Raw genomic sequence first — 24,887 nt, 5'->3', positions numbered from 1 at the left:
ATTTGACACCACGTGTAAGAGTGCATTAGAGTCAGACACACAAGCTCAAATGTACACATGCGCAAACATCAAGAGCACTTGAGTGGTTAAGCACTGGCAACAACCATATTAAAGTTAAGGCATATTTTTAAACTGTAAATGTGAAACACAAATCAATCTGTGGTCATGCATATTGGTATACTATGTTAGTTTTAATAACTAGGAAAAAGATGGCAAACAGATTCAGGGTGAAAGATCATTAAATACTTCCATTACAGGAAATGTTAAATATGCTGATAAACTGGATTTTGCCTTTGTCGTTATTGCTGGAGCGATTGTTTCTTCATTTAGCAAAATGAAACCAGCACTGTTGGAACTGTGTAAAAAACAGTGTTTTTTGTCATTTTCCCATTCCTTAAAGAAAATCCAGGGATAAGAAATGAAGTAGAACTGCCTCCTATGCAATTGCAGATGCATTCCTGAGTGAAAGCTTTCATTTCCACTCATTTTCATTCCTTTAATTATTTTTCTAAACTGTATTGCTGAATTCTCAGTTCAGTTGCAGCACTCTAATTGCTACTTGGCTGGTTTCACTTTCACAATGCTCACTGATAATGTTGTTCTATCCATGGAGAATCAATCAGTCATGATTTCTTTGTCAAGTCACTCTTAAGCATTCTAGCAATTTATTATTATTATTATTATTTTTTTTTTTAAGTTTAGGCTTTAATCTGCAATTATGCATGTCTTTACTCCTTGAAATTTTTTGTATTGTCTCCTCTTTATAGATTCAATGCAACAGTAAGTAAATTAGTACATTTATAGTAGAACTTTTTTTGTAAAAGCTTAATTTAAAACACTGAACAAGTATTGCTGATATAAAAGCGCTAACTGAGAATGATGCCAATAAATAAAAAATGTACTTATCAAAATCACTGACGTGATTCAGTGGTCTGAATTTCTGTGTCTGTCTTTATTTTACTATCATTCATACTTTGTGCATTCTTTTGTTTGTTTTCGCCCCAAAATCTGTTGTAGGTTTTCTGAATAGATCTAGTGAAGGACTTGCAAAGTAAAAAATAAAGTATAGGATCCAGGCAGGTGTTCACTGCTGATAGCAATACAAGACCTTCCTTTATGAAAAACAAAGTGTTTTGCGTTGTGCAACTTGCTGTCTCAGTTTTTCTTCCTGGATATAGAACTCTATAAATGTTATACGGTACAAAACAAACAAAGAACACTCCAAGAATGTAAAAAACTTTGCGCCTTGATTTTTGTTTTCCAAGTGAAAGCTTTCTCCCAGTATTTGCGCGAGAGTAATAGATTGTTCTTAATATATAAACATAAGAAAAACTCATCACAAGGCAAGTTGCAAAGAATATCAGTATAGAAAAGTATACAGAAAACATGTGCCATTCAACACCTATGACACTCTTTGACTCTATGCAGCGGCTTATTCGTGGCAGGTCAGTCTCGTTCAAAAACATGTTTGGTAGTGCTGTTAGAAACATAATTATCCAGACAAGAACAGAAGCTATTTTGGCAAATTTTGCATTATTAAGTAAACTGTGTTTATGGTCCCTTACTATTTTAACATATCTGTTGAGACTTATTAGACCCAAAAGTATGATGTTGATGTACATAGTTACATAGAAAATAACAGCTGAAAACTGGCAGACAACTGCATGTATGTTTTGCTTTACCTGTGTGTGGGACAATATTGTAAAAGGAAAAGTCATTGTCATTACTAGGTCTGCAACAATAATGTTCTTGAGAAAAACAACCATAGGCTTTTTGCTTGTTAGATGGAAGAATACCCATCCTGCCATGCAGTTCAGAATAAACGATGCAATGAACAAGAACGAGTAAGACAGCGGTAAGAATCTGGTAACGAAAAAGTGGCCATCTGGCAGGCATTCTGCAGTTACGTTCATTGAGGAGGTGACATAATCTGCTCCCATTTCTGTTTAAATAGAAAACAGTATCAGTACTTTAAGCACCCTTTCATGTCAATGTACTGTACTTAATTTATTTATAGAAAAAATTATTTCCAGAGACATAAATAAATATATATATATATATATATATATATATATATATATGTGTGTGTGTGTGTGTGTGTGTGTGTGTGTGTGTGTTATTCTATGTATTGTGTTGTAAATCACTCTTCCTTTTAATTCTCTAAAAACTTTAGCTGTCTGTTTCATCAATTTGTTGACAAAGCAAATTGTGTATCTGAGCCATAATGTAATATAACATAAAATATGATCTTTTAATTGTAATATTTTTTATAATGTCATGGCTGTTGAAATACCCTACTACATCATTCTGTTCTTCCTTGTTTTATGGAAAAAGTCATATTGTGTCATAAAAATTGAAGAGTCAGAGTGGTTTGACAACACATGACATCCCAGTCAGGCATTTCTGAACAGAGGGCCATGGCTCCATGATACTGATGTTCTCTGTGCTGTACTGATACATATGGTTATTTCAGCTTGCAACTAATGCATAGCTGACCAAGATGGCTGACCTGATGGTGTTCCTGAATCAGCTCAGAAATCAACAGCTTATTCTTAGTATTTTCATCTGGTTAGAAAATGAATAAAAAATAATCCCTTTGACCAGTAGTTTAGAGTGTTTCAAGCAGCAGACAAGATACTGGTGTTTTTAAGTGGCAAGTTTTTGCATTTAGACATAACATGCTGTCAGCTCTATCTACACTGCTGCTTAGTCTTAGGACCTACCTTCCTGTTGAATACATTGATCTATTCCTATCTCCTCATTGAGTGCTTCTGACCCCTAGATCAATAACTAAGCCCATCATTATCACTGTGGTTTGAGTTAAACTAATGTACTGCATTTGCTGGTGTATATATGCCCATTTAACTTTTTAACTTTATTTTAAGGTGTTAATCACAAAATATCATTACATGAAAGAAAACAAATAAATTACAGTAAACCAAATATTAGCAAACTGTTAGCAAATGAGCTTAATACACATAATACAAAATCAGCAAAATTAAAGAGGGATATTGAATTAGTGAGGTCATCCCACCCTGTCAAAAAGATACATCTTAAGCTCCATTTGAAAGCAAGAAAATCCACCAATGCAGTAGATTACACAGCTGGATTATCTGATGAATAAAAAACTATAAATTTAACTGCCATTCATGAACTGCTTCAGTCTTGGAGGTGTTAAATTTCAATCAATTAAGGTTAAGCAAGAAACGTGTATGGCTTCTAAGTCAGCAGCCAAGGAACACAATTCCTGTGGGAAAGAAAGGGAAATCTAAGTGTTATCAGCATAGCTAAGGAATGCCAGATGTCTCTTCCTCAACAAATCTCTTAATGGAAGCACATAAGCTGTGGGCCTAAGATGGTCTGAGATGGAGCCCCGTGGTATGACACACTCAAAGGAATAGTAGAATGAAAAGTTAAGCACAGAACAAATCTCTTGAGAATTAACAGACAGATAGGATATAAACCAAGCTAGTACCATAGGTGAAATTCCACAGTAAGATCTTAAAACTACTATCAAAATTCTATGACCAATTCTTAAAAAAAAAATCTATGATCAATGTTATCAAATCCAGGATGGCCAATACCAAATTATAAAACTGGTCTGTAGCCACAGGGAGATCAATAAACACTCAGATTAGCAGTGCCCAGTCAATTGCAAAACCCCAGTTGGAAAGAATACTCAAGTCTATTAGTTATAAGTGGGCCTGAAGTTGCTTATAGATGACATTCTCAATAACCTTTCACAAAAAAAGGAAAGTTTGAGCTTGGGCTGCACTTTACAAGGATGTTAGAGTGCAAAGATTTGTTTTTAAGTGTTGGGATAAAAAAGACTCTCGCAAGGCTGATGGAAAAACAGCATGTGTCAAGACAAAACCCAAACTCTGAAATTTTATTAGGCTGAGAGCATAAGGAGTGGGCAGCACCCACCTTGAATGGTACAGATCAAGAATGAAAGTTGTCAGTCACATCTCTCAGACAACTGTAATGTAATCAGAGTTTTGAAACACCAGCCAGGAGGTAGGGAATATGCTTTTAGAAACTAAGTACCCATGAGATCAGATAGTGGGATAACAGATCTGATCATGGCAATCTTGTCAGCAAAACACTGAGCAGCACACTTGTTCTGGAGCAAAAGCTGCTCTTCTAGTGGTGAGAGAGGTGGGGTTACACATCTTCATCATCTTTCAAATGAGCACTCATTTGTGTTGTAGGCTAAAGTTAGGCTTTTAAACACCAACACCATATTTTTCATTTTTTGGATGGGATACATAAAACTGTGTGATTCATTATTAGCATAATAAAGTGATTAGCAGATACAGATAACTGTGAGTGAATATGTTTAGCATCTTGCAAAGTGGTAGAGTGTTTCATCCCATTGGTTCAGTGACCAACACAATCTAGTGGGCTGTCAAGGCCAGTGCATAATGAATTGCCTGAGACCGTGGGTGGGCGGGTTGCTTCTCTGCCTTACTGTACTCTGGTGAGGACTTCAGAGGGGTAATGTAGATATTAGGTATTAGGCATGCTTCCATTGTTTCATGTCGGTGCCCTATGACACTTGGGTACAAGCAGATGCATGATACTTGCATATCCTGTCATGATGGAGGGCACTAGAGGAGATTACATCTTCTCTGACTGACCAGGGAGTGACCTTAAAAAATGTCTGGACTTGGATTGCAGAATCCCAAAATGTGGAAACCAAATGACAGAAAATCTGGGCTAGCACATATTAAGTCCAAGATTACTATTTCTTGGAATATTCCCTTTTCTCTGCCATAAGGTAATCATGAAGTTGGTATATAGAGGGTTAGGGGTCTGTGGTGCTCATCTCCCACATTTGGATTAAAGAGAGCCTGCCCTCCTATAAAAACAAGTTTAAAGAAGAGCAATATTCAACATTTGGTCTTTTTTACAGTATTTTGAGACTGTAGTCCACGTCTTGACACATCAATAGGGTTCCTTTACTTTCTTCTGTACACTTTTTTTCCACAGCCAATCCCTCTCCAGGTCACTTTTAAACACATTCCACCTAATTCTACTACTAACCTGATCACCTCTTCAATTCTTTCTAAATATATCTTCAACCATTCCTTGAGGATATTTGCTAGATTTCTCCTCTCCTTTCCCAAGCATTCCACCTCCATATATTATCCTTCTAAATTCCACAGTGTACTACTGCTCAAGTCATGGCATGATCCAGAACATTTCCCTCCTCCACCTCCATCTTTTTCACATACCCTTGCATCCTCATATCCAAATTATAATCTGTTTCAAATGCCCTAAACTCTGTCATCTGTACTAAGTGGAAAACTGTCTTCTCCCCCACATCTAAATTCCCAGCATATGTCCACACATTCCCTTCTTCTTCTGTCTCTCCTCATGAAGTTTCTTAACACTATCAGTAGCATGCTACCTTCTAAAAAGTCTATCCTTCTGTGAACCTAGGAATACAATGTAGTCCTCTCCAGTCAAAATATTATCATCCTCCCACCTCGCCATCAGCCTGATTTGAACTGAACATAGCAGTGCACTATCTTGTCGCTCTTCATTCTTAGTATCTCCCATATCCACAGTGTATTTCTCTACATACTCCAAACTATGCCTACTTACTCTACAAACCACAAAATAATAACCCCTTCCCACAACTTAGAAACATATTCATTCTTAAGCTTTGTTTCCTGCAGCACTTCAGCTTGTGTCTCACTGTTATTAATCTTCCCAAACTCTCTCCTTTAGGTAGTGTTATTTAACTACTCTACATTCCTTTTGGCCACTCACATCCCGCTCAGTCCATAACCTGCAGTTGTGCAGTGGAGCTTACATCCTATGCACTCTTGGGTATCCAAGGATACCAGGAATCTGTTGTGGTGGACCACAGACTGTTTAGGTATGACTCATCTTAACAGAATACATCTCAGGTGCTACATATTGACCTTCTCTTATACTGCAGTGGAAACCTTCCTTCACAGAACACTGCCACAAAAACTACAATTAACTTGTCCCCCTCAAAACGTATCTACTCCTCCTGCCTATGCACACCCCGTGATTCCACACCTATCCATCCCATGTCTAGGAACAGCAGGCACAGATAATTTTATGCAGACAATATTATCTAAAACAGACAACATAAAAAGTGCTATATTATGTGCACACACACATTCATCATGACTTTCAACCAAGCATTTCAAGAATGTATGATAATAGGGCATAGTGATGCTGTCCTTCATGCATAAGTGTGGCATTAGGTTAGCTGGTAGCACATTTTGTTGAAGTATTTCTGTGCACATTCTTCCTTTGCCTGCAAAACACCATTGGCGGATTTCCAAAAAGCCTTCCTGCCTCCCTTTCCAATTAGGTAATCCCTAAACATTTTCCGGTATTACATGCAGTACCCATAGCTCCCATGACTCTACTGCTTACCATATACATATATATATATATATATATATATATATATATATATATATATATATATATATATATATATATATATATATATATATATATATATATATATATATATATATATGTGTGTATACATATGTGTGTGTGTGTATATATATATATATATATATATATATATATATATATATATATATATATATATATATATATATATATATATATATCAGAAGCCTGAAACACTATAAGCCTGAAAATCAAAATCCTGAAACCAAAAGCCTGAAAACTCAAAATCCCGAAAACCCAAAATCCTGAAACTCAAAATCCTGAAAACACAAAATGGACATACTGACGTCATTGTGGCTTTGCTATTATTAGCCCTGTGGTGTTAGGTCATGCGTTGGGTTCAGGTAAGTGTGCGGTTGGTTTTATGTTAGGGTTAGGGGCGGTTTAAGTGAGTTAGGGTGAGGGCGCAGGTTAGGCATGTATGCAATAGTGACAAAAATGAGGGTTAGGGGCGGTTTAAGTGAGTTAGGGTTAGGGCGCGGGTCAGGTGAGTGTGCGATAGTGATGGACCTTAGGGTTAGGGTTAGGGTCAGGGTCAGTCGGTAGATATTAGTGTCTTTATATTGAAATATTAGCATTATTTGTGTTTTCAGGATTTTGAGTTTCAGGATTTTGGGTTTTCGGGATTTTGAGTTTTCAGGCTTTTGGTTTCAGGATTTTGATTTTCAGGCTTATAGTGTTTCAGGCTTCTGATAGGGAACCATATATATATATATATATATATATATATATATATATATATATATATATATTTATATGGTTCTACTTCATAAGATCGACAGACCATTTGATCGACATATTTGCCTCCCTCCCCAATGTTGTCCGACCCTGGGGGCATATTTACATTTAAAACATGAAAATACAACAAAATCTACACATTTTAAATGAAAATACACCCCCCAACTATATATATCAACTCCAGGGTCGCACAACATTGGGGAGGTGGGCAAATCCCTGTTAAGTGACTTGAATACTAGTTGTGGACCAAATGCAAATTTGGGAATTGTAAATAACTGTCTTTATATATATACATATATATATATATATATATATATATATATATATATATATATATATATAGTTCCCTATCAGAAGCCTGAAACACTATAAGCTTGAAAATCAAAATCCTGAAACCAAAAGCCTGAAAACTCAAAATCCCGAAAACCCAAAATCCTGAAACTCAAAATCCTGAAAACACAAATAATGCTAATATGTCAATATAAAGACACTAATATCTACCGACTGACCCTGACCCTAACCCTAAGGTCCGTCACTATCGCACTCTCACCTGACCCGTGCCCTAACCCTAGCTCACTTAAACCGCCCCCTAACCCTCATTTTTGTCAGTATTGCATACATGCCTAACCTGCGCCCTAACCCTAACTCACTTTAACCGCCCCTAACCCTAACATAAAACCAACCGCACACTTACCTGAACCCAACGCATGACCTAACACCACAGGGCTAACAATAGCAAAGCCACAATGACATCAGCATGTCCATTTTGTGTTTTCAGGATTTTGAGTTTCAGGATTTTGGGTTTTCGTGATTTTGAGTTTTCAGGCTTTTGGTTTCAGGATTTTGATTTTCAAGCTTATAGTGTTTCAGGCTTCTGACAGGGAACCATATATACATATATATATATATATATATATATATATATATATATATATATATATAAGGGGAAGTATAGGGCTAGGATTGAGTACTGATAGAATACATAAGATGCAAGAAGGGAATTTTCAAATAAGGCTATTGTGTATATTGCAAGGTATTCTACAAGTCCAAATTTTATACAGGGAAAATAGAAAGAGTGTTCAGAAAAAAGAATATCTGAACACATTTATGATATCTCTAGAAAATGTATTTAAACACAATGAGATATGTATAAGTTTTGATAAATTTAGGTTTGGAATTTTAGAAAAAATAAATATGTGCCCCAGAGTGGGGAGTTGACAAATGAAGCTTGAGTTTAGGGAGTTTTTTTTGGCAATTTAAATTAAATGACACAGCTCCACTGGGTATAAACAAGAATGTTTCTTTTGTACCAGTGTTAGAATGAAGAACTTAAAATGCTTTGATCTATTGATTGTTATTTAACAGACATCTAATAATTATTTTTAAAATATTTCTTACTAAAATATTATTATAGTATGGCATTTTAGTGGTAAATGCTTTATGACTTCAGCTCTATATGTTTAAGTGTTTTCACAATCGTTATATATTGATTTCAAGAGGGATGCATGTGTATACATAAATATTTATTTTTAATGTTATTACTTGGGATGTTACTCTTAGATCCAACCAAGTTATGCTGATTGGTTTTACCTCTTGACGAAGGTATTTAAACAGTAGGGGGGTTGTTTTGTGTCACACCTACTGAAGAAGTCGTGTATTAATCAAGACAAAAGTGCTTGACCCTATTGTTTAGTTTCATACTAATAAATTATTTTTTGCTTTTTTGTTTAAAAGAAAACCTTCTTGGTTTGCCTTCATTTGCTTTAACCATACCAGACTTGGTAATTGGTAGTGCATGGCCCCCTCTTTTCTTATATCTTACTACCTCTCATCAAATTACCCAAAATCTTACCTGTGGTGCTTCCTTGATCTCCCATCTGAGACTCTGTTTGGTTACCTGTACAAATAAAAAACAGAGAGTTGAAGGGGGTCTTGTAACATTTAAAGTAAACTAATTTACAGACAACCTATTATATCACTTTACAACTATAATGCTACACTGTAGAGATCCTAAAACATTTCAGAAATGGTAGCATGTGAGGAAATGACCGAATAGAATGAGTATAGCTTTTTAATATTGCCTGGTATATTTTCATGTGAATAACAAGTAAATAAACACAATAACATCACTGCCACAAACCTCATCATTAGGTTGCTACTTTAGAATGTTTATTAGGAGCAATATTAAACAAACAATGTGGACATACAGATATGGCCATTGTTAACATTTTGTTGGTCCCCAACAAGTTTCCAGTTTGGGGCTCCATAGTCACTTTGATTCTAAGTATTATCACATTGCTGCAATGCCTCCTAAACAGCCTTTTAACTTGGGGTAGTATGCACAGACTTAACTGTAGTTGCAAAGCTCTTAAATCAAAACTGTTTGCGATGATACCAAAATTGGGTTTTATATTATTAATAATAATGGCTTTTGTAATATTAACAACTACATTTCAAAAATTTCAACTTGGGGTAAAACTTTGGATTAAAGGTTAGCCCTGACAAGTGCAATGTCATTCATTTTAAGACAGATGCTATACTATAACCTATCTAACTTTTTTCCAACAAACTCCATATAGCAAATCATTATATAATTCTGGTATTTGTGAAACAGTGTCCCTTGGTTGTCTAATGACTAGAACACTGTACATTAACTCACAATGTGGCCTGTGTGCAACATTAAGTTATTCTAATACACATACATCCTTCTACAGTAACAGGCATTTAATTACAATGATAATATACTGCAACCCTAAGTACAGGGTAGCCTTGGGTGAAATGGCACTCTAGGTAAGGAGCTCCATCTCCCACTCAGACAAATTCTCCAGTCATCATCTCAGTTTCCTCCCAGAATGGCCTCCCCACACCATCCAGTGTATTCTTTTCTTCTTTTTCTCATATTTTGTTGTACCCTGGGGTTCAGTAAACTCCGTACAGGCTCCACATGAAGCCTACATGGAGTTTACATGTTTGCGTGGCAGTGCTTGGCGAGCAGTAGTACCCAATTTATATTAACTGCATGCAGCACGACTAAGCTAGTTTTTGTGGCTGACAACAGTGTTGTTGGCCAGGAAACCATGTAATAGAACATGGATATCAATTCTGTGTAAAGCAGGCCACCTACAGTCTGCAGATTTGCGTGAAATGCCTCAGTGATCACCAGGTCTTCACAGATAGCTGTCAGTCTGTTAGTGCAACACATCTGCACAAAGGCCAACATAATGCAGGGACAATTAATCAGAAATAGGGACATATTTGACATAGATGTCACATAGAAATGTGTTACAATGAAACTCTCTCAACCTCTTTGAGCAAAAAATCTGGAAAATGCCAAGAGCATGAACTTTGAAACTTAAATGTATGTCATCAGTTTCTGACTTCAGTCTGCAATGACATATCAATGATGTGCCAGCTAACCAATATGTTACAAGGAAACAATGAAAAATGTGAGATAAAAAGTGGACATTCTGCACAAATCAGGACAGTTGAAAGGTACAACCTCAAATGTATGTAATATTGACACGACTCAGTCCTGAGAGCATCCCAATAATATGGCAGAAAGCCACAAATTTGATAAGGAAAACATTTGGACATCCTGGGAATATCTGGACAGTTGAGAATTATGAATGTGAAGTATATGGTGCAAACACAGTACAGTACAGTTTACCTACACTGCAGAGTAGTGTGATATCCCATTCCTGGCACTGTGTCCTGAAGCTGTGTAAATGATCTGAAATGGGACATGGACTGCCATGTAAATGAACACTCAGGTGAAGTGTGTGAATTCAATAGGGACATACACATGAATTGTAGGGATGAGCACAGGAAAAGAGGACAGGTGAAACTACTTAGTATACAGCAGAGGAGGGCATGTCAATGGAAGCTGGGTGTAGAAGTAACACCAATCACGTATCTATATGGTACACTAGGAAATGTACATTGAAATGGGTTTTATGTGACTGTCACACAAGTTGACATAACAATGGGGAGGATATCTATGTGAGATAAGAATTCTTACATGAATAATGCAGGGGACATTTATCAGGGATCTGACATACAACTGGAGTAGGGTGCATATTGCAAAGCTCATACCTCATATAAACGTAGAAAGCAACTAGAATAACAGGGTTTGTCTTAAAATGCATTTTCTAAAGGATATGAAGTCTAAAACTCAAAGGTATGTCATTATTCAGTGATTTCATTCCTCAGGTCATTCCAGCGATTTGCCTGAAAACCATATATTTTAGGAGGACCAGACCAAAATTTTGAGGCAGAAATCTGGACATTCTGCAAAAATCTGGACATTCTGCAAAAATCTGTACAGTTGAGAGGTATGGTGAAGCTGTGCAAACTGATATGCCTAAATATGAGTGTACTGTCAGCAGCGGTCTCCAGCAAGGTGGGCACAGGTAAAGGCTCATGAAAAACATTACAATAACCAGCCACAATCATGGACAATATCAGAATAATACCAACAGTAATCCCATGCCTCTGACATAACATATGTGATTTACAGTGATAAGTGATGAGCCTTTACACACACACACATACACACACACACACACACACACACACACACACACACACACACACACACACTTGAACAACTATTATGATACATAGACACTCAATGGGGGTAACCACTCACACTGTCCTGGTATTGTAACAAGGGCAGTGCTATACCTGTATATGACAGAATGGGCAATACAGGATAGTTGCTTTGTGTGCATGGCATATATTTATGCAGCACAACCCACACTGTCATGAATGGTATCCATGCCACTAATATTGTCAAACACCTATGTATGTAGTGTGTGTATAAGTAGAACAGGTGGCACACATGCATCTGTTGTAACAATTTGACTGGTGTTCTGCACCATCAGACAGTCATGTATATGCCACAAAAAGAATACCTAGTTATGGCCAATAAGCTGTGTGACAGCTCACTGTGGCAAAGGTGGTACATTTCAGTAACAAATCACTGGAAGATGTGTAGAGAGCTACATGAAGAAGGGTGCATTGTACACAGTTATTGGTGTGATGAAAGCTGAGAACCATGATGGTATTATGGCCTCTGATGTGGATGTTCTTTACATACCCAGTACTTGTGATACATTCAAGGTAGTAGTCAGCAGTATTACCACATGCTGGTGGATGTACCACTTACCATCTACCATAGCATACGGGTCACATACCTATTGGTCTGATTATAGAGTGTAATGTCCACATTATACTTGAGTGGTGTGTTTGTTTTCTGAATTAACAAATACCACCATGTGTTCTGTCAGTGCAGGTGGTGTCAGCCCTGTGGCAGCACTGTTTGTTATGCATTGCTACTGTCTGTATTATAGTAATACCACAGTTTGAGACAATGATTGCCCACATTCTGTATTCCTTCAAGCAGCTGTGTGGACACAGCATGTGTATGTCATATGTGATGTCCATCACTTAACTAATGGATAGGAAAGGGCCTAGTAGACAGCAGTGATGTACAAACCTGATCACTGGACCTGAGATATAGGTCATGTCACACATTTCAACATAGTGAGATGCCAGATATGTGATAAACTGATCTTCCCATTTGGTGATGTAGCTGTTTATGGCCACATATGACAGTGTTGAGTGAATACCTCAGTGTGAATATATATCAAATGCCTTGACCTGGTCAAGTTCCATAAGATGATACTCTTGTCATTCAGAATGCCTTCGATGACCTCTTTGAGGATGTTTATCACATTCATTTGTTGCCTAATTTTTATTTGCTTCTGGTTTGATTTCCATTCCCACTTGATGGAGGTATGTTTCTGCTAGAATAAGAAGAGAAGTCCTCTTAGATTTATTCTCCTCGTGTTTCAAAACTTTCACTAAGTTTGAGTTTTGTGAGGTCAGCAGATATGTATGCAGTCCCGCAATTGCAGATCCATACATGTAATCAATTTCAAGGAGGCCCATACCTCCTTTGGATTAGGGAATATGTAATCTTTTTATGCACTGATTTTTATAAATGATTTGATGAGCATGAAGCATCCTTCTTGTTTTCCTGTCTAATCTATCTAACACCTTTTGGGGCCAGTCACATTCTCCAAAACTGTAATTTAGGATAGGAAGAGCAAATTGATTTGTAACTTGAAATTTGTTCCTAGATGTCAACACTGATTTCAAGATTAATTTAAGTCCTCTAAAATATTCCTTACTGAGTTTTATTCACATTTATTCATATTTTACTGTTGATCCTTCATCAATTCCCAAGAATTACTGCACTCCCTCTTGCTCAAGTTCTTTTATATCACATTTTTCTCCCAAACTGATGTTTTCTTGGTGCTACAGCTTTCCTGCTTTAAAGGTTGCTTTTGCACATTTATCAATACCAAATGACATTCTTATATTATCTGAAGAAGTTTTGAGTACTTGCAGTTGTGCTTTCAGGTAATCATCTGATGAGCTGTACAGTTTTAAATCATCAACAAAGAGGATATGAGAAATCTTTACACTTTGTTGCTTTCTTGGAGCCAAATTATAGCCATGACCTAATCTGTTAAGCAGATTGCCTAATGGGTGAAAGGCAAGGCAAACGCACAGCAGTGACAGTGGGTCACTATAGAATATTCCCCTTTGGATTTTTATCCCTGGAATAATCATTTCTCCTTTATCATGGCTTAAATACAAAGCAGTTTGTGACTGTTTCGTGGTCACTGTGATACAGTTAAACAGTGTAGGGCATATCTTATACATTTTTAAGCACTCTTATACCTATGAATGGAAACCACAATGGCTGTAGACAAGGAGGCAGCTCGGTTACAGCAAATGTGGAAGTTAACAGAAGGGCACATGTAGCACAAGATGTTTTGGTTTCTTCAGAATCCAAAAAAGGTACATAGTGTTGACCCCACATTGTAAACAGTAGTGAATCTGTCATTCAAATTGTCATTTATCTGCTTCAGCACAATGGCAGTATCCAGTTATGCCACATGCTTCCTTTTGAACTATCCAAGGAACTTCATTCAGCATTTGGGACATGTTTCTTGTGTGAAAACCACTGAAGTCACAAGCTGGTGATTGTTGTCATGCACAGGCACCATGGGTGGTGGCATGCTACAGATACTGCCATTTGACAAGGTCTGGGGACACACTTGCTAATGGGGACAGACCTCTGACACTATTCATCATAGGTCCTATAACCAGTAGCATACATAGGTTTGGGAAAAGGGAGCAACTACCCTGGGTGCAAAATGTTAGAGGGCACACTTGATTGTTGATTAATGTATACCTGCATTTGTGATGTAAATTTGTGAGTGGAAGAAAACTGAAGCAGGCTGCTACAATTTAAAAGAAAGAAAGTCAGAGAGAGAGCTTTTTTCTGGTCTTCAGCTCTCTGGCAAGAGTGTTTTTGGAGGATGCTAGATTAGGGGATGGCACTGCATGCTAAATCTGCAGGCAACATCTTTGCCTACAGCTGTTTGGCATGAAGACATGTATGGAATTGCATTTCAGAAGTAACATGCGCAGTCAGTCAGAGTTCCAAAGTCTTGGTCCGGCGTCAGTTGCTGTCACTTCTTCCCTGACGTCAGTGTACCAGGCGTATATAATATGCATCCAACGTCATTTTCTTCAGTTTTTCTTGCCGTGCGGTACCCGAAGCAGAAGCAGTTCGCAAGTGCCAGTCGGCCGACTCTTGAGATTTTCGAAGTTGAATTTCAGATCCGAAGTCTTCAATAAAGCTAAGTACCCTGTTGAGGAAACCTTTTTCTTGCCTCAGACCGATGTCAGAAAAAGTTAATAATTGTATTTCTTGTGGGAAGCAAATACCTCATAAGGACTTCCACTCTTACTGTATTCCATGCCTAGGCCCTGATCACGACGTCACTAGTTCTCGGTTTTGTGCTAGATTCAACAAACACACTATAAAGAGACAATTTGATTTTGCTTTACACTACTTTTGGCCAAAGGTTCAATTATACCATGCTGTCGAATCAGACAACGACCTCAATAACGAAAAAACGCAAAGACAAGGATAAAGACAGACATCCGAGGTCCAAAACCGACGACGAAACCTCTTCTAGACCAGTCGCCGGTTCTCAGTGAGGCACATTCGCAGCCCCTGACACCCGCTACCTCAGAGCCACAGGCCACTTCCAACTCCCACGTGGAGAAATCTAGGCCTCTGGAAACTCAAGGTATTGGGCCTATGGAAACTAATCCCTCAGATGGGTCCGGAGCCGCTAAGCAGGCACTAGCTTCTGAGGGTGTTTTCTGACCTTCACAACTTACCATTAAAACAACAGCCAAGACAAAGGTACCATTACAGACAAAGAAACAAGTACAGCATTCTCCTGGACAGTCCTCCATGCCTAAGAAACAGATGCTTAAAATGGCCGAAGACCTCATTACTCTAAACAGGGGTTCCCATCCCCCTCCTGAGAAAAGGCCTAGGCAGGATACAGAATATGACTCCTCTGATCAGGTTTCCATTTCCTCTGATTCCTCTTCAGATCAGGGATACTCTTTACCCCCCTATGAGGACTCTGATGCTGAGGAATCTATCCCCTCAGCCTGTCCTCCTGAGGATTACTCTTTTGGGGAAACTTTACATACCATGAGGGAACATTTCCATTGGGAAAATCAGGAATACTCAGAATCCAAGAAAAGGCTCAGGGATTTCCTCTTATTGACTCAGCACAGGCTCCTGTGCTAGACATTTTGGATGATGTGTTCTCTGAATCCAGCTTATCTCCTGACTGTTTGCCCCCTGCTCCAACCAAGCCAGATAGGTATTATAGAGTCCCTGACTCTCACAAGTTTCTTTACAAAAACCCTTCTGCTGATCCAGAAACTATTTCCCAGGGTCCAAAAGGGGTTAAGGCTTCCATTGCAAAAAATCCAGTACCCTCTGACAGAGACTCCAGAGCTTTTAATAGATGGGGGAAGAAAGTATACAAGTCTGCAACTTTAGCAGTAAGAGCTATAAATTGCCAGTTTTACATGCTTAAGTACCAACAATATTTAATGGCTCAGTTAAAACAGAAAATGCTTGCTAGCTCAGAAGCTCCTGATTGTAAAGAAATGCAGGATTTATTGCATGCAGATGAACAGGTGGGAAAACATACTCTGCAATGTGGTTTTGATTCTTTAGAGGCCTCTTGTAGAGCCGCAGTTACAGGTTCTGTTATTCGAAGACATGCTTGGTTAAGAGAACAGAGTTTACCTGATCATGTTAAGGCAAAGTTATTGGATGCTCCTTTACAACATGATACCTTGTTTGGTGTTAAGGCAGAAGAGGTGTTAAAGAAAATGGAGGATAAAGCTAAATCTATGCAAACAGTCAAGGATTTCTTACAGGTACAGCCACCTTGGTTTAGCAGAAATTGGCCAACAAAAAATTGGTCCTTTCCAGTGTCAGACAGGCCACAGAGAGGCAGATACAGACGCCCAAGAGGCAGATCTCAACCCCAAGGCTCAAACAGACAATGACCGTGGGGCACGTCAACCCCAAAAGGAGGTGAGAACAAGTCTCAATTTTACCAGAAACAGTCACAATGATTTTTCTTTGCGGACGCCAAGCACGTCCCTTCTGGAAGCCCCCTTAGGGGGAAAACTAGCACTTTTTTCTCAAAACTGGCAAACAATCACCCAAGACAAATGGGTCCTGAATATTGTGTCTCAAGGTTACAGATTCCACTTCCATACTTTACCAAAGCTAAAAGGAATGCCAGACCTGCCACAAAATCAATGGGCAGAGGCACAAGAACAAATTTCAGCCCTCATGGACATGAGAGCTATACAAAAAGTACCACAACAGGAACAAGGACAAGGATTTTACTCAAGACTCTTCCTGGTCTCCAGAAAGGACAAAGCCTGGAGGCCTATACTGGACCTTTCAATTCTGAATACTTACCTAGATATTGCAAAATTCAAAATGTTGACATTACAGCAGCTTCTACCCATGCTGGGCAAGAAGGCTTGGCTTGTTACTCTGGATCTCAAAGAGGCATACCTGCATGTCCCTATCAGACAAAATTGCAGAAGATACCTCCAATTCAAAGCTGGTACAATGCACTACCAATTCTCTGCACTACTCTTTGGCTTATCTACTGTGCCCAGGGTCTTCACAAAGTGCCTGGCACCAGTAATTGCATTTTGCAGACAAAAAGGAATTCAAACATATCCATACCTGGACAACTGCCTCATTCAAGCAGAGACAAAGGACATTCTTCTACAGCATCTGGCGTTTGTTAAAAAGTTGCTAATTTCTCTAGGGTACACAGTAAACGAACAGAAGTAAAAACTAGTGCCCTCACAACGGATTACATTCTTGGGTGCCAGCTTAAATACAACGGCCCAGATGGCTTACCCCATGCCAGACAAACAAGTGCAACTAACTCAGTATTTTCAACTACTGGCAAAAACGTCCCATCTCCCTGCAAGAAAAATTCTGCAGACCCTGGGATTCATGGCATCCTGCATACTACTAATACCATATGCCAGACTGCATATGAAGAAATTACAATGGTACCTAAAAAGTGTTTGAACTCAACATTCTCACAGTCTAGAAGCAGTAATTCTAATAATTCCCTGCCTACAGCAGGAGTTTCGATGGTGGGCACAGGCATGTCACCTAAACAAGGGTCAGCCTTTTACCCAACCCACAGCTAGGCAAACTCTAACAAAAGATGCTTCGGATTATGCCTGGGGAGCACACATGGCAGGAAAATGCATTCAGGGCAAGTGGATCACAGACCAGATGCATCTTCACAGCAATCAAAAAGAGATGTTGGCCGTTCAAAATGCCCTAACAGCTTTCAAGGACCTTCTACATCCAGGACAACTATTACTAAAGACAGACAACACCACAGTAATGTGGTACATAAACAAACAAGGGGGCACTCATTCTTATCCCCTATGCAGGCAAGCCATGACATTGTGGAACACAGCTCTAACGTACCAAGTTCACCTGCAAGCACAATTCCTGCCAGGAAAGAAAAATACTCTGGCAGACGACCTAAGCAGAAATATCATGGGCCCTCACAAATGGAAATTGAATCCAAAAATCTTCAGCATGATAACACAAAAATGGGGATGCCCAGACATAGATCTTTTTGCCTCCCCTCTGAATTGCCAACTACAAAAATTCTGCACAAGGACTTATCACAAACAAGCATGGAAAGTGGATGCTCTTCTGTTCATCTGGAAAAACCTAAAAGTCTATGCCTTCCCACCACTGCCTCTCCTTTCAAAGTACTCCTAAAAGCCAGACAAGAAAAAACACAGATGATCCTGGTTGCTCCAGACTGGCCACGCCAGCACTGGTACCCTATCTTAAGGAACTTGGCTCGGGGCCCACCATGGATTTTGCCCCAAATTCCATACCTTCTGACTCAACAAAACAATCAGATCCTGCACGGTCAGCTCAAAACCCTAAACCTGGCTGCATGGCAGATACTTTAGTCAAACAGGCAACACCTCTCTCTAAAGCTGTTATGGATGTCATTTTGGAGGCCAGGAGGCCTAGCACCAGGAAAGCTTACTCCGAAAAATGGAAGAGATTCTGCACCTGAAACCAAGCTCACAACCTTGACCCTCTTGTTCCAAACATTCCTCAGATTTTACAATACTTAACTGAGATGCTGGACAGAGGCCTATCCTTTTCATCAATTAAGAGTCACGCCTCTGCCATTTCTGCACATTACAACACGGATCCTCCTTTATTCTCTCATCCCTTGCTAAAGCAGTGCCTCAGATGGGCTAAAAACATAAGACTGCCCCGGAGAGCACCAACACCAACTTGGGACCTCAATTTTGTTCTGGAAAAAAATGACCCTACCACCTTTTGAGCCAGCCAATACAGCCGATCTAACATTTTTTGTCATGGAAAACAGCTCTGCTCCTGGCAGTAACTTCAGCACGAAGAGTCTCAGAGCTACAGGCATTAATGGCAGTGGAACCTTTTATAATTTTTCATTAGGACAGGGTATCTTTAAGGACAAACCCTACCTTCATGCCAAAGGTGGTATCTAGTGTGGCTCTTAACCAAACCATCCATTTGCCTACTTTTTATCCCCCCCAAAATAAAGGGGAGAAACTTCTGCATTCTTTGGACATACACAGGCAGCTACGCTTCTACTTGGACAAAACTAAATCTTTCAGGAAAACTGATCAACTGTTTGTAGCATATGCTGTAGGATCACAAGGCAAGGCTATCTCAAAGCAGACCATAGCCAAATGGATAGGACACTGTATTTGGTACTGCTACACACAGCATGGAAAATCAGTCCCTAATAACATTAGAAAATAGAACCACTGTCAAATCAGGCAAACGCTCCTTCCCAAAAATAAAAAGTATAAATTAACCAGCAGAAATGAAGGGGTAGGAGCAAAGCAAATCTAGGATTTGAACAATCCAAACATTTTAAACCAGTCCAAAAATGACTTCAAGTATTAGTCCAAGAGTCACGAAACTTATATATAACAAGATACAACTTTATTTACATGAGATCTAATAACATTAGGCCTCATTCTACCCAGGCAACAGCCACTTCAACAGCCTTTCTCAGAGGAGTACCTACCAAGGAAATTTTGGAGGCTGCAAATTGGAGTTCAGTGCACACCTTCACCAAGCATTACCACCTGCCTCTTTACTCTAAATCCAGAGCAGGTTTTGCCACTGCAGTTCTGCAGGGCCTCTTAGCCAATCCTAAATCTTTATAGACCGGCCACCAAAACCTAGCTTTGGGATTCAACCCAAGTGTGATGACTGCAGCAGTGTAACACGAAGAACATAGTACAGTTTTGTACCTACCATAAATGTAGATGTTCGAGTGTTCACACTGCTGCAGTCCAGGTTACCCTCCCTCCATCCCACGTGGAGAAATCTAAGCCTCTGGAAACTCAAGGTATTGGGCCTATGGAAACTAATCCCTCAGATGGGTCCGGAGCCGCTAAGCAGGCACCAGCTTCTGAGGGTGTTTTCAGACCTTCACAACTTACCATTAAAACAACAGCCAAGACAAAGGTACCATTACAGACAAAGAAACAAGTACAGCATTCTCCTGGACAGTCCTCCATGCCTAAGAAACAGATGCTTAAAATTGCCGAAGACCTCATTACTCTAAACAGGGGTTCCCATCCCCCTCCTGAGAAAAGGCCTATGCAGGATACAGAATATGACTCCTCTTATCAGGTTTCCATTTCCTCTGCTTCCTCTTCAGATCAGGGATACTCTTTACCCCCCTATGAGGACTCTGATGCTGAGGAATCTATCCCATCAGCCTGTCCTCCTGAGGATTACTCTTTTGGGGAAACTTTACATACCATGAGGGAACATTTCCATTGGGAAAATCAGGAATACTTAGAATCCAAGAAAAGGCTCAGGGATTTCCTCTTATTGACTCAGCACAGGCTCCTGTGCTAGACATTTTGGATGATGTGTTCTCTGAATCCAGCTTATCTCCTGACTCTTTGCCCCCTGCTTCAGCCAAGCCAGATAGGTATTACAGAGTCCCTGACTCTCACAAGTTTCTTTACAAAAACCCTTCTGCTGATCCAGAAACTATTTCCCAGGGTTCAAAAGGGGTTAAGGCTTCCATTGCAAAAAATCCAGTACCCTCTGACAGAGACTCCAGAGCTTTGGATAGATGGGGGAAGAAAGTATACACGTCTGCAACTTTAGCAGTAAGAGCTATAAATTGCCAGTTTTACATGCTTAAGTACCAACAATATTTAATGGCTCAGTTAAAACAGAAAATGCTTGCTAGCTCAGAAGCTCCTGATTGTAAAGAAATGCAGGATTTATTGCATGCAGATGAACAGGTAGGAAAACATACTCTGCAATGTGGTTTTGATTCTTTAGAGGCCTCTTGTAGAGCTGCAGTTACAGGTTCTGTTATTCGAAGACATGCTTGGTTAAGAGAACAGTTTACCTGATCATGTTAAGGCAAAGTTATTGAATGCTCCTTTACAACATGATACCTTGTTTGGTGTTAAGGCAGAAGAGGTGTTAAAGAAAATGGAGGATAAAGTTAAATCTATGCAAACAGTCAAGGATTTCTTACAGGTACAGCCACCTTGGTTTAGCAGAAATTGGCCAACAAAAAATTTGTCCTTTCCAGTGTCAGACAGGCCACAGAGAGGCAGATACAGACGCCCAAGAGGCAGATCTCAACCCCAAGGCTCAAACAGACAATGACCGTGGGGCACCTCAACCCCAAAGGAGGTGAGAACAAGTCTCAATCTTACAGGAAACAGTCACAATGATTTTTCTTTGCGGATGCCAAGCATGTCCCTTCTGGAAGCCCCCTTAGGGGGAAAACAAGCACTTTTTTCTCAAAACTGGCAAACAATCACCCAAGACAAATGGGTCATGAATATTGTGTCTCAATGTTACAGATTCCACTTCCATACTTTACCAAAGCTAAAAGGAATGCCAGACCTGCCACAAAATCAATGGGCAGAGGCACAAGAACAAATTTCAGCCCTCATGGACATGAGAGCTATACAAAAAGTACCACAACAGGAACAAGGACAAGGATTTTACTCAAGACTCTTCCTGGTCCCCAGAAAGGACAAAGCCTAGAGGCCTATACTGGACCTTTCAATTCTGAATACTTACCTAGATATTGCAAAATTCAAAATGTTGACATTACAGCAGCTTCTACCCATGCTGGGCAAGAAGGCTTGGCTTGTTACTCTGGATCTCAAAGAGGCATACCTGCATGTCCCTATCAGACAAAATTGCAGAAGATAACTCCAATTCAAAGCTGGTACAATGCACTACCTATTCTCTGCATTGCCCTTTGGCTTATCTACTGTGCCCAGGGTCTTCACAAAGTGCCTGGCACCAGTAATTGCATTTTGCAGACAAAAAGGAATTCAAATATATCCATACCTGGACAACTGCCTCATTCAAGCAGAGACAAAGGACATTCTTCTACAGCATCTGGCATTTGTGAAAAAGTTGCTAATTTCTCTAGGGTACACAGTAAACGAACAGAAGTAAAAACTAGTGCCCTCACAACGGATTACATTCTTGGGTGCCAGCTTAAATACAACGGCCCAGATGGCTTACCCCACGCCAGACAAACAAGTGCAACTAACTCAGTATTTTCAACTACTGGCAAAAACGTCCCATCTCCCTGCAAGAAAAATTCTGCAGACCCTGGGATTCATGGCATCCTGCATACTACTAATACCATATGCCAGACTGCATATGAAGAAATTACAGTGGTATCTAAAAAGTGTTTGGACTCAACATTCTCACAGTCTAGAAGCAGTAATTCCAATAATTCCCTGCCTACAGCAGGAGTTTCAATGGTGGGCACAGGCATGTCACCTAAACAAGGGTCAGCCTTTTACCCAACCCACAGCTAGGCAAACCCTAACAACAGATGCTTTGGATTATGCCTGGGGAGCACACATGGCAGGAAAATGCATTCAGGGCAAGTGGACCACAGACCAGATGCATCTTCACAGCAATCAAAAAGAGATGTTGGCCATTCAAAATGCCCTAACAGCTTTCAAGGACCTTCTACATCCAGGACAACTATTACTAAAGACAGACAACACCACAGTAATGTGGTACATAAACAAACAAGGGGGCACTCATTCTTATCCCCTATGCAGGCAAGCCATGACCTTGTGGAACACAGCTCTAACGTACCAAGTTCACCTGCAAGCACAATTCCTGTCAGGAAAGAAAAATACTCTGGCAGATGACCTAAGCAGAAATATCATGGACCCTCACAAATGGAAATTGAATCCACAAATCTTCAGCATGATAACACACAAAATGGGGATGCCCAGACATAGATCTTTTTGCCTCCCCTCTGAATTGCCAACTACAAAAATTCTGCACAAGGACTTATCACAAACAAGCATGGAAAGTGGATGCTCTTCTGTTCAGCTGGAAAAACCTAAAAGTCTATGCCTTCCCACCACTGCCTCTCCTTTCAAAGGTACTCCTAAAAGCCAGACAAGAAAAAACAAAGATGATCCTGGTTGCTCCAGACTGGCCACGCCAGCACTGGTACCCTATCTTAAGGAACTTGGCTCGGGGCCCACCATGGATTTTGCCCCAAATTCCACACCTTCTGACTCAACAAAACAATCAGATCCTGCACGGTCAGCTCAAAACCCTAAACCTGGCTGCATGGCAGATACTTTAGTCAAACAGGCAACACCTCTCTCTAAAGCTGTTATGGATGTCATTGTGGAGGCCAGCAGGCCTAGCACCAGGAAAGCTTACTCCGAAAAATGGAAGAGATTCTGTACCTGGAACCAAGCTCACAACCTTGACCCTCTTGTTCCAAACATTCCTCAGATTTTGCAATACTTAACTGAGATGTTGGACAGAGGCCTATCCTTTTCATCAATTAAGAGTCACGCCTCTGCCATTTCTGCACATTACAACACGGATCCTCCTTTATTCTCTCATCCCTTGCTAAAGCAGTACCTCAGATGGGCTAAAAACATAAGACCGCCCCGGAGAGCACCAACACCAACTTGGGACCTCAATTTTGTTTTGGAAAAAAATGACCCTACCACCTTTTGAGCCAGCCAATACAGCCGATCTAACATTTTTTGTCATGGAAAACAGCTCTGCTCCTGGCAGTAACTTCAGCACGAAGAGTCTCAGAGCTACAGGCATTAATGGCAGTGGAACCTTTTATAATTTTTCATTAGGACAGGGTATCTTTAAGGACAAACCCTACCTTCATGCCAAAGGTGGTATCTAGTGTGGCTCTTAACCAAACCATCCATTTGCCTACTTTTTATCCAAACCCTCAAAATAAAGGGGAGAAACTTCTGCATTCTTTGGACATACACAGGCAGCTACGCTTCTACTTGGACAAAACTAAAGCTTTCAGGAAAACTGATCAACTGTTTGTAGCATATGCTGCAGGATCACAAGGCAAGGCTATCTCAAAGCAGACTATAGCTAAATGGATAGGACACTGTATTTGGTACTGCTACACACAGCATGGAAAATCAGTCCCTAATAACATTAGAAAATAGAACCGCTGTCAAATCAGGCAAACGCTCCTTCCCAAAAATAAAAAGTATAAATTAACCAGCAGAAATGAAGGGGTAGGAGCGAAGCAAATCTAGGATTTGAACAATCCAAACATTTTAAAACAGTCCAAAAATGACTTCAAGTATTAGTCCAAGAGTCACAAAACTTATGTATAACAAGATAGAACTTTATTTACATGAGATCTAATAACATTAGGCCTCATTCCACCCAGGCAACAGCCACTTCAACAGCCTTTCTCAGAGGAGTACCTACCAAGGAAATTTTGGAGGCTGCAAATTGGAGTTCAGTGCACACCTTCACCAAGCATTACCAGTTGCCTCTTTACTCTAAATCCAGAGCAGGTTTTGCCACTGCAGTTCTGCAGGGCCTCTTAGCCAATCCTAAATCTTTATAGACCAGCCACCCAAACCTAGCTTTGGGATTCAACCCAAGTGTGATGACTGCAGCAGTGTAACACGAAGAACATAGTACAGTTTTGTACCTACCATAAATGTAGATGTTCGAGTGTTCACACTGCTGCAGTCCAGGTTACCCTCCCTCCATCCCCTCTGAACTAGCTGGACTTATCTATACCCTTCTATCCTATACAACCTTTGGGGTGTATTTGCTGGTAACTGAAGGTATTGTTTTTATTTTATATGCATATTTTTGATTAGCA

The 24,887-nt window shown here is 39.7% G+C and overlaps 1 protein-coding gene across 1 annotated transcript in view; it reads right to left on the bottom strand.

Annotated features, from left to right (window-relative positions):
• Positions 1 to 527: 527 nt before the first annotated feature.
• LOC122801417 (P2Y purinoceptor 14-like) overlaps positions 528 to 24,887 on the bottom strand; it is a 203,105-nt gene continuing 178,745 nt past the window's right edge. The window contains exons 2-3 of the mRNA XM_044070931.1: positions 9,059 to 9,103; positions 528 to 1,942 (exon numbers count right to left, since the gene is read on the bottom strand). Coding sequence (XP_043926866.1) covers positions 912 to 1,942; positions 9,059 to 9,103 — 1,076 coding nt within the window. The 3' untranslated portion in view covers positions 528 to 911. The remainder of the gene's footprint in view (positions 1,943 to 9,058; positions 9,104 to 24,887) is intronic.

Source organism: Protopterus annectens, chromosome 4.part1 (genome assembly GCF_019279795.1).
Source record: "Protopterus annectens isolate FY-2018-M chromosome 4.part1, PAN1.0, whole genome shotgun sequence".
NCBI lineage: Eukaryota > Metazoa > Chordata > Ceratodontiformes > Protopteridae > Protopterus > Protopterus annectens.
Note: the sequence above shows the minus strand (reverse complement) of the source record. Positions and strands in the feature narration are given on the sequence as shown.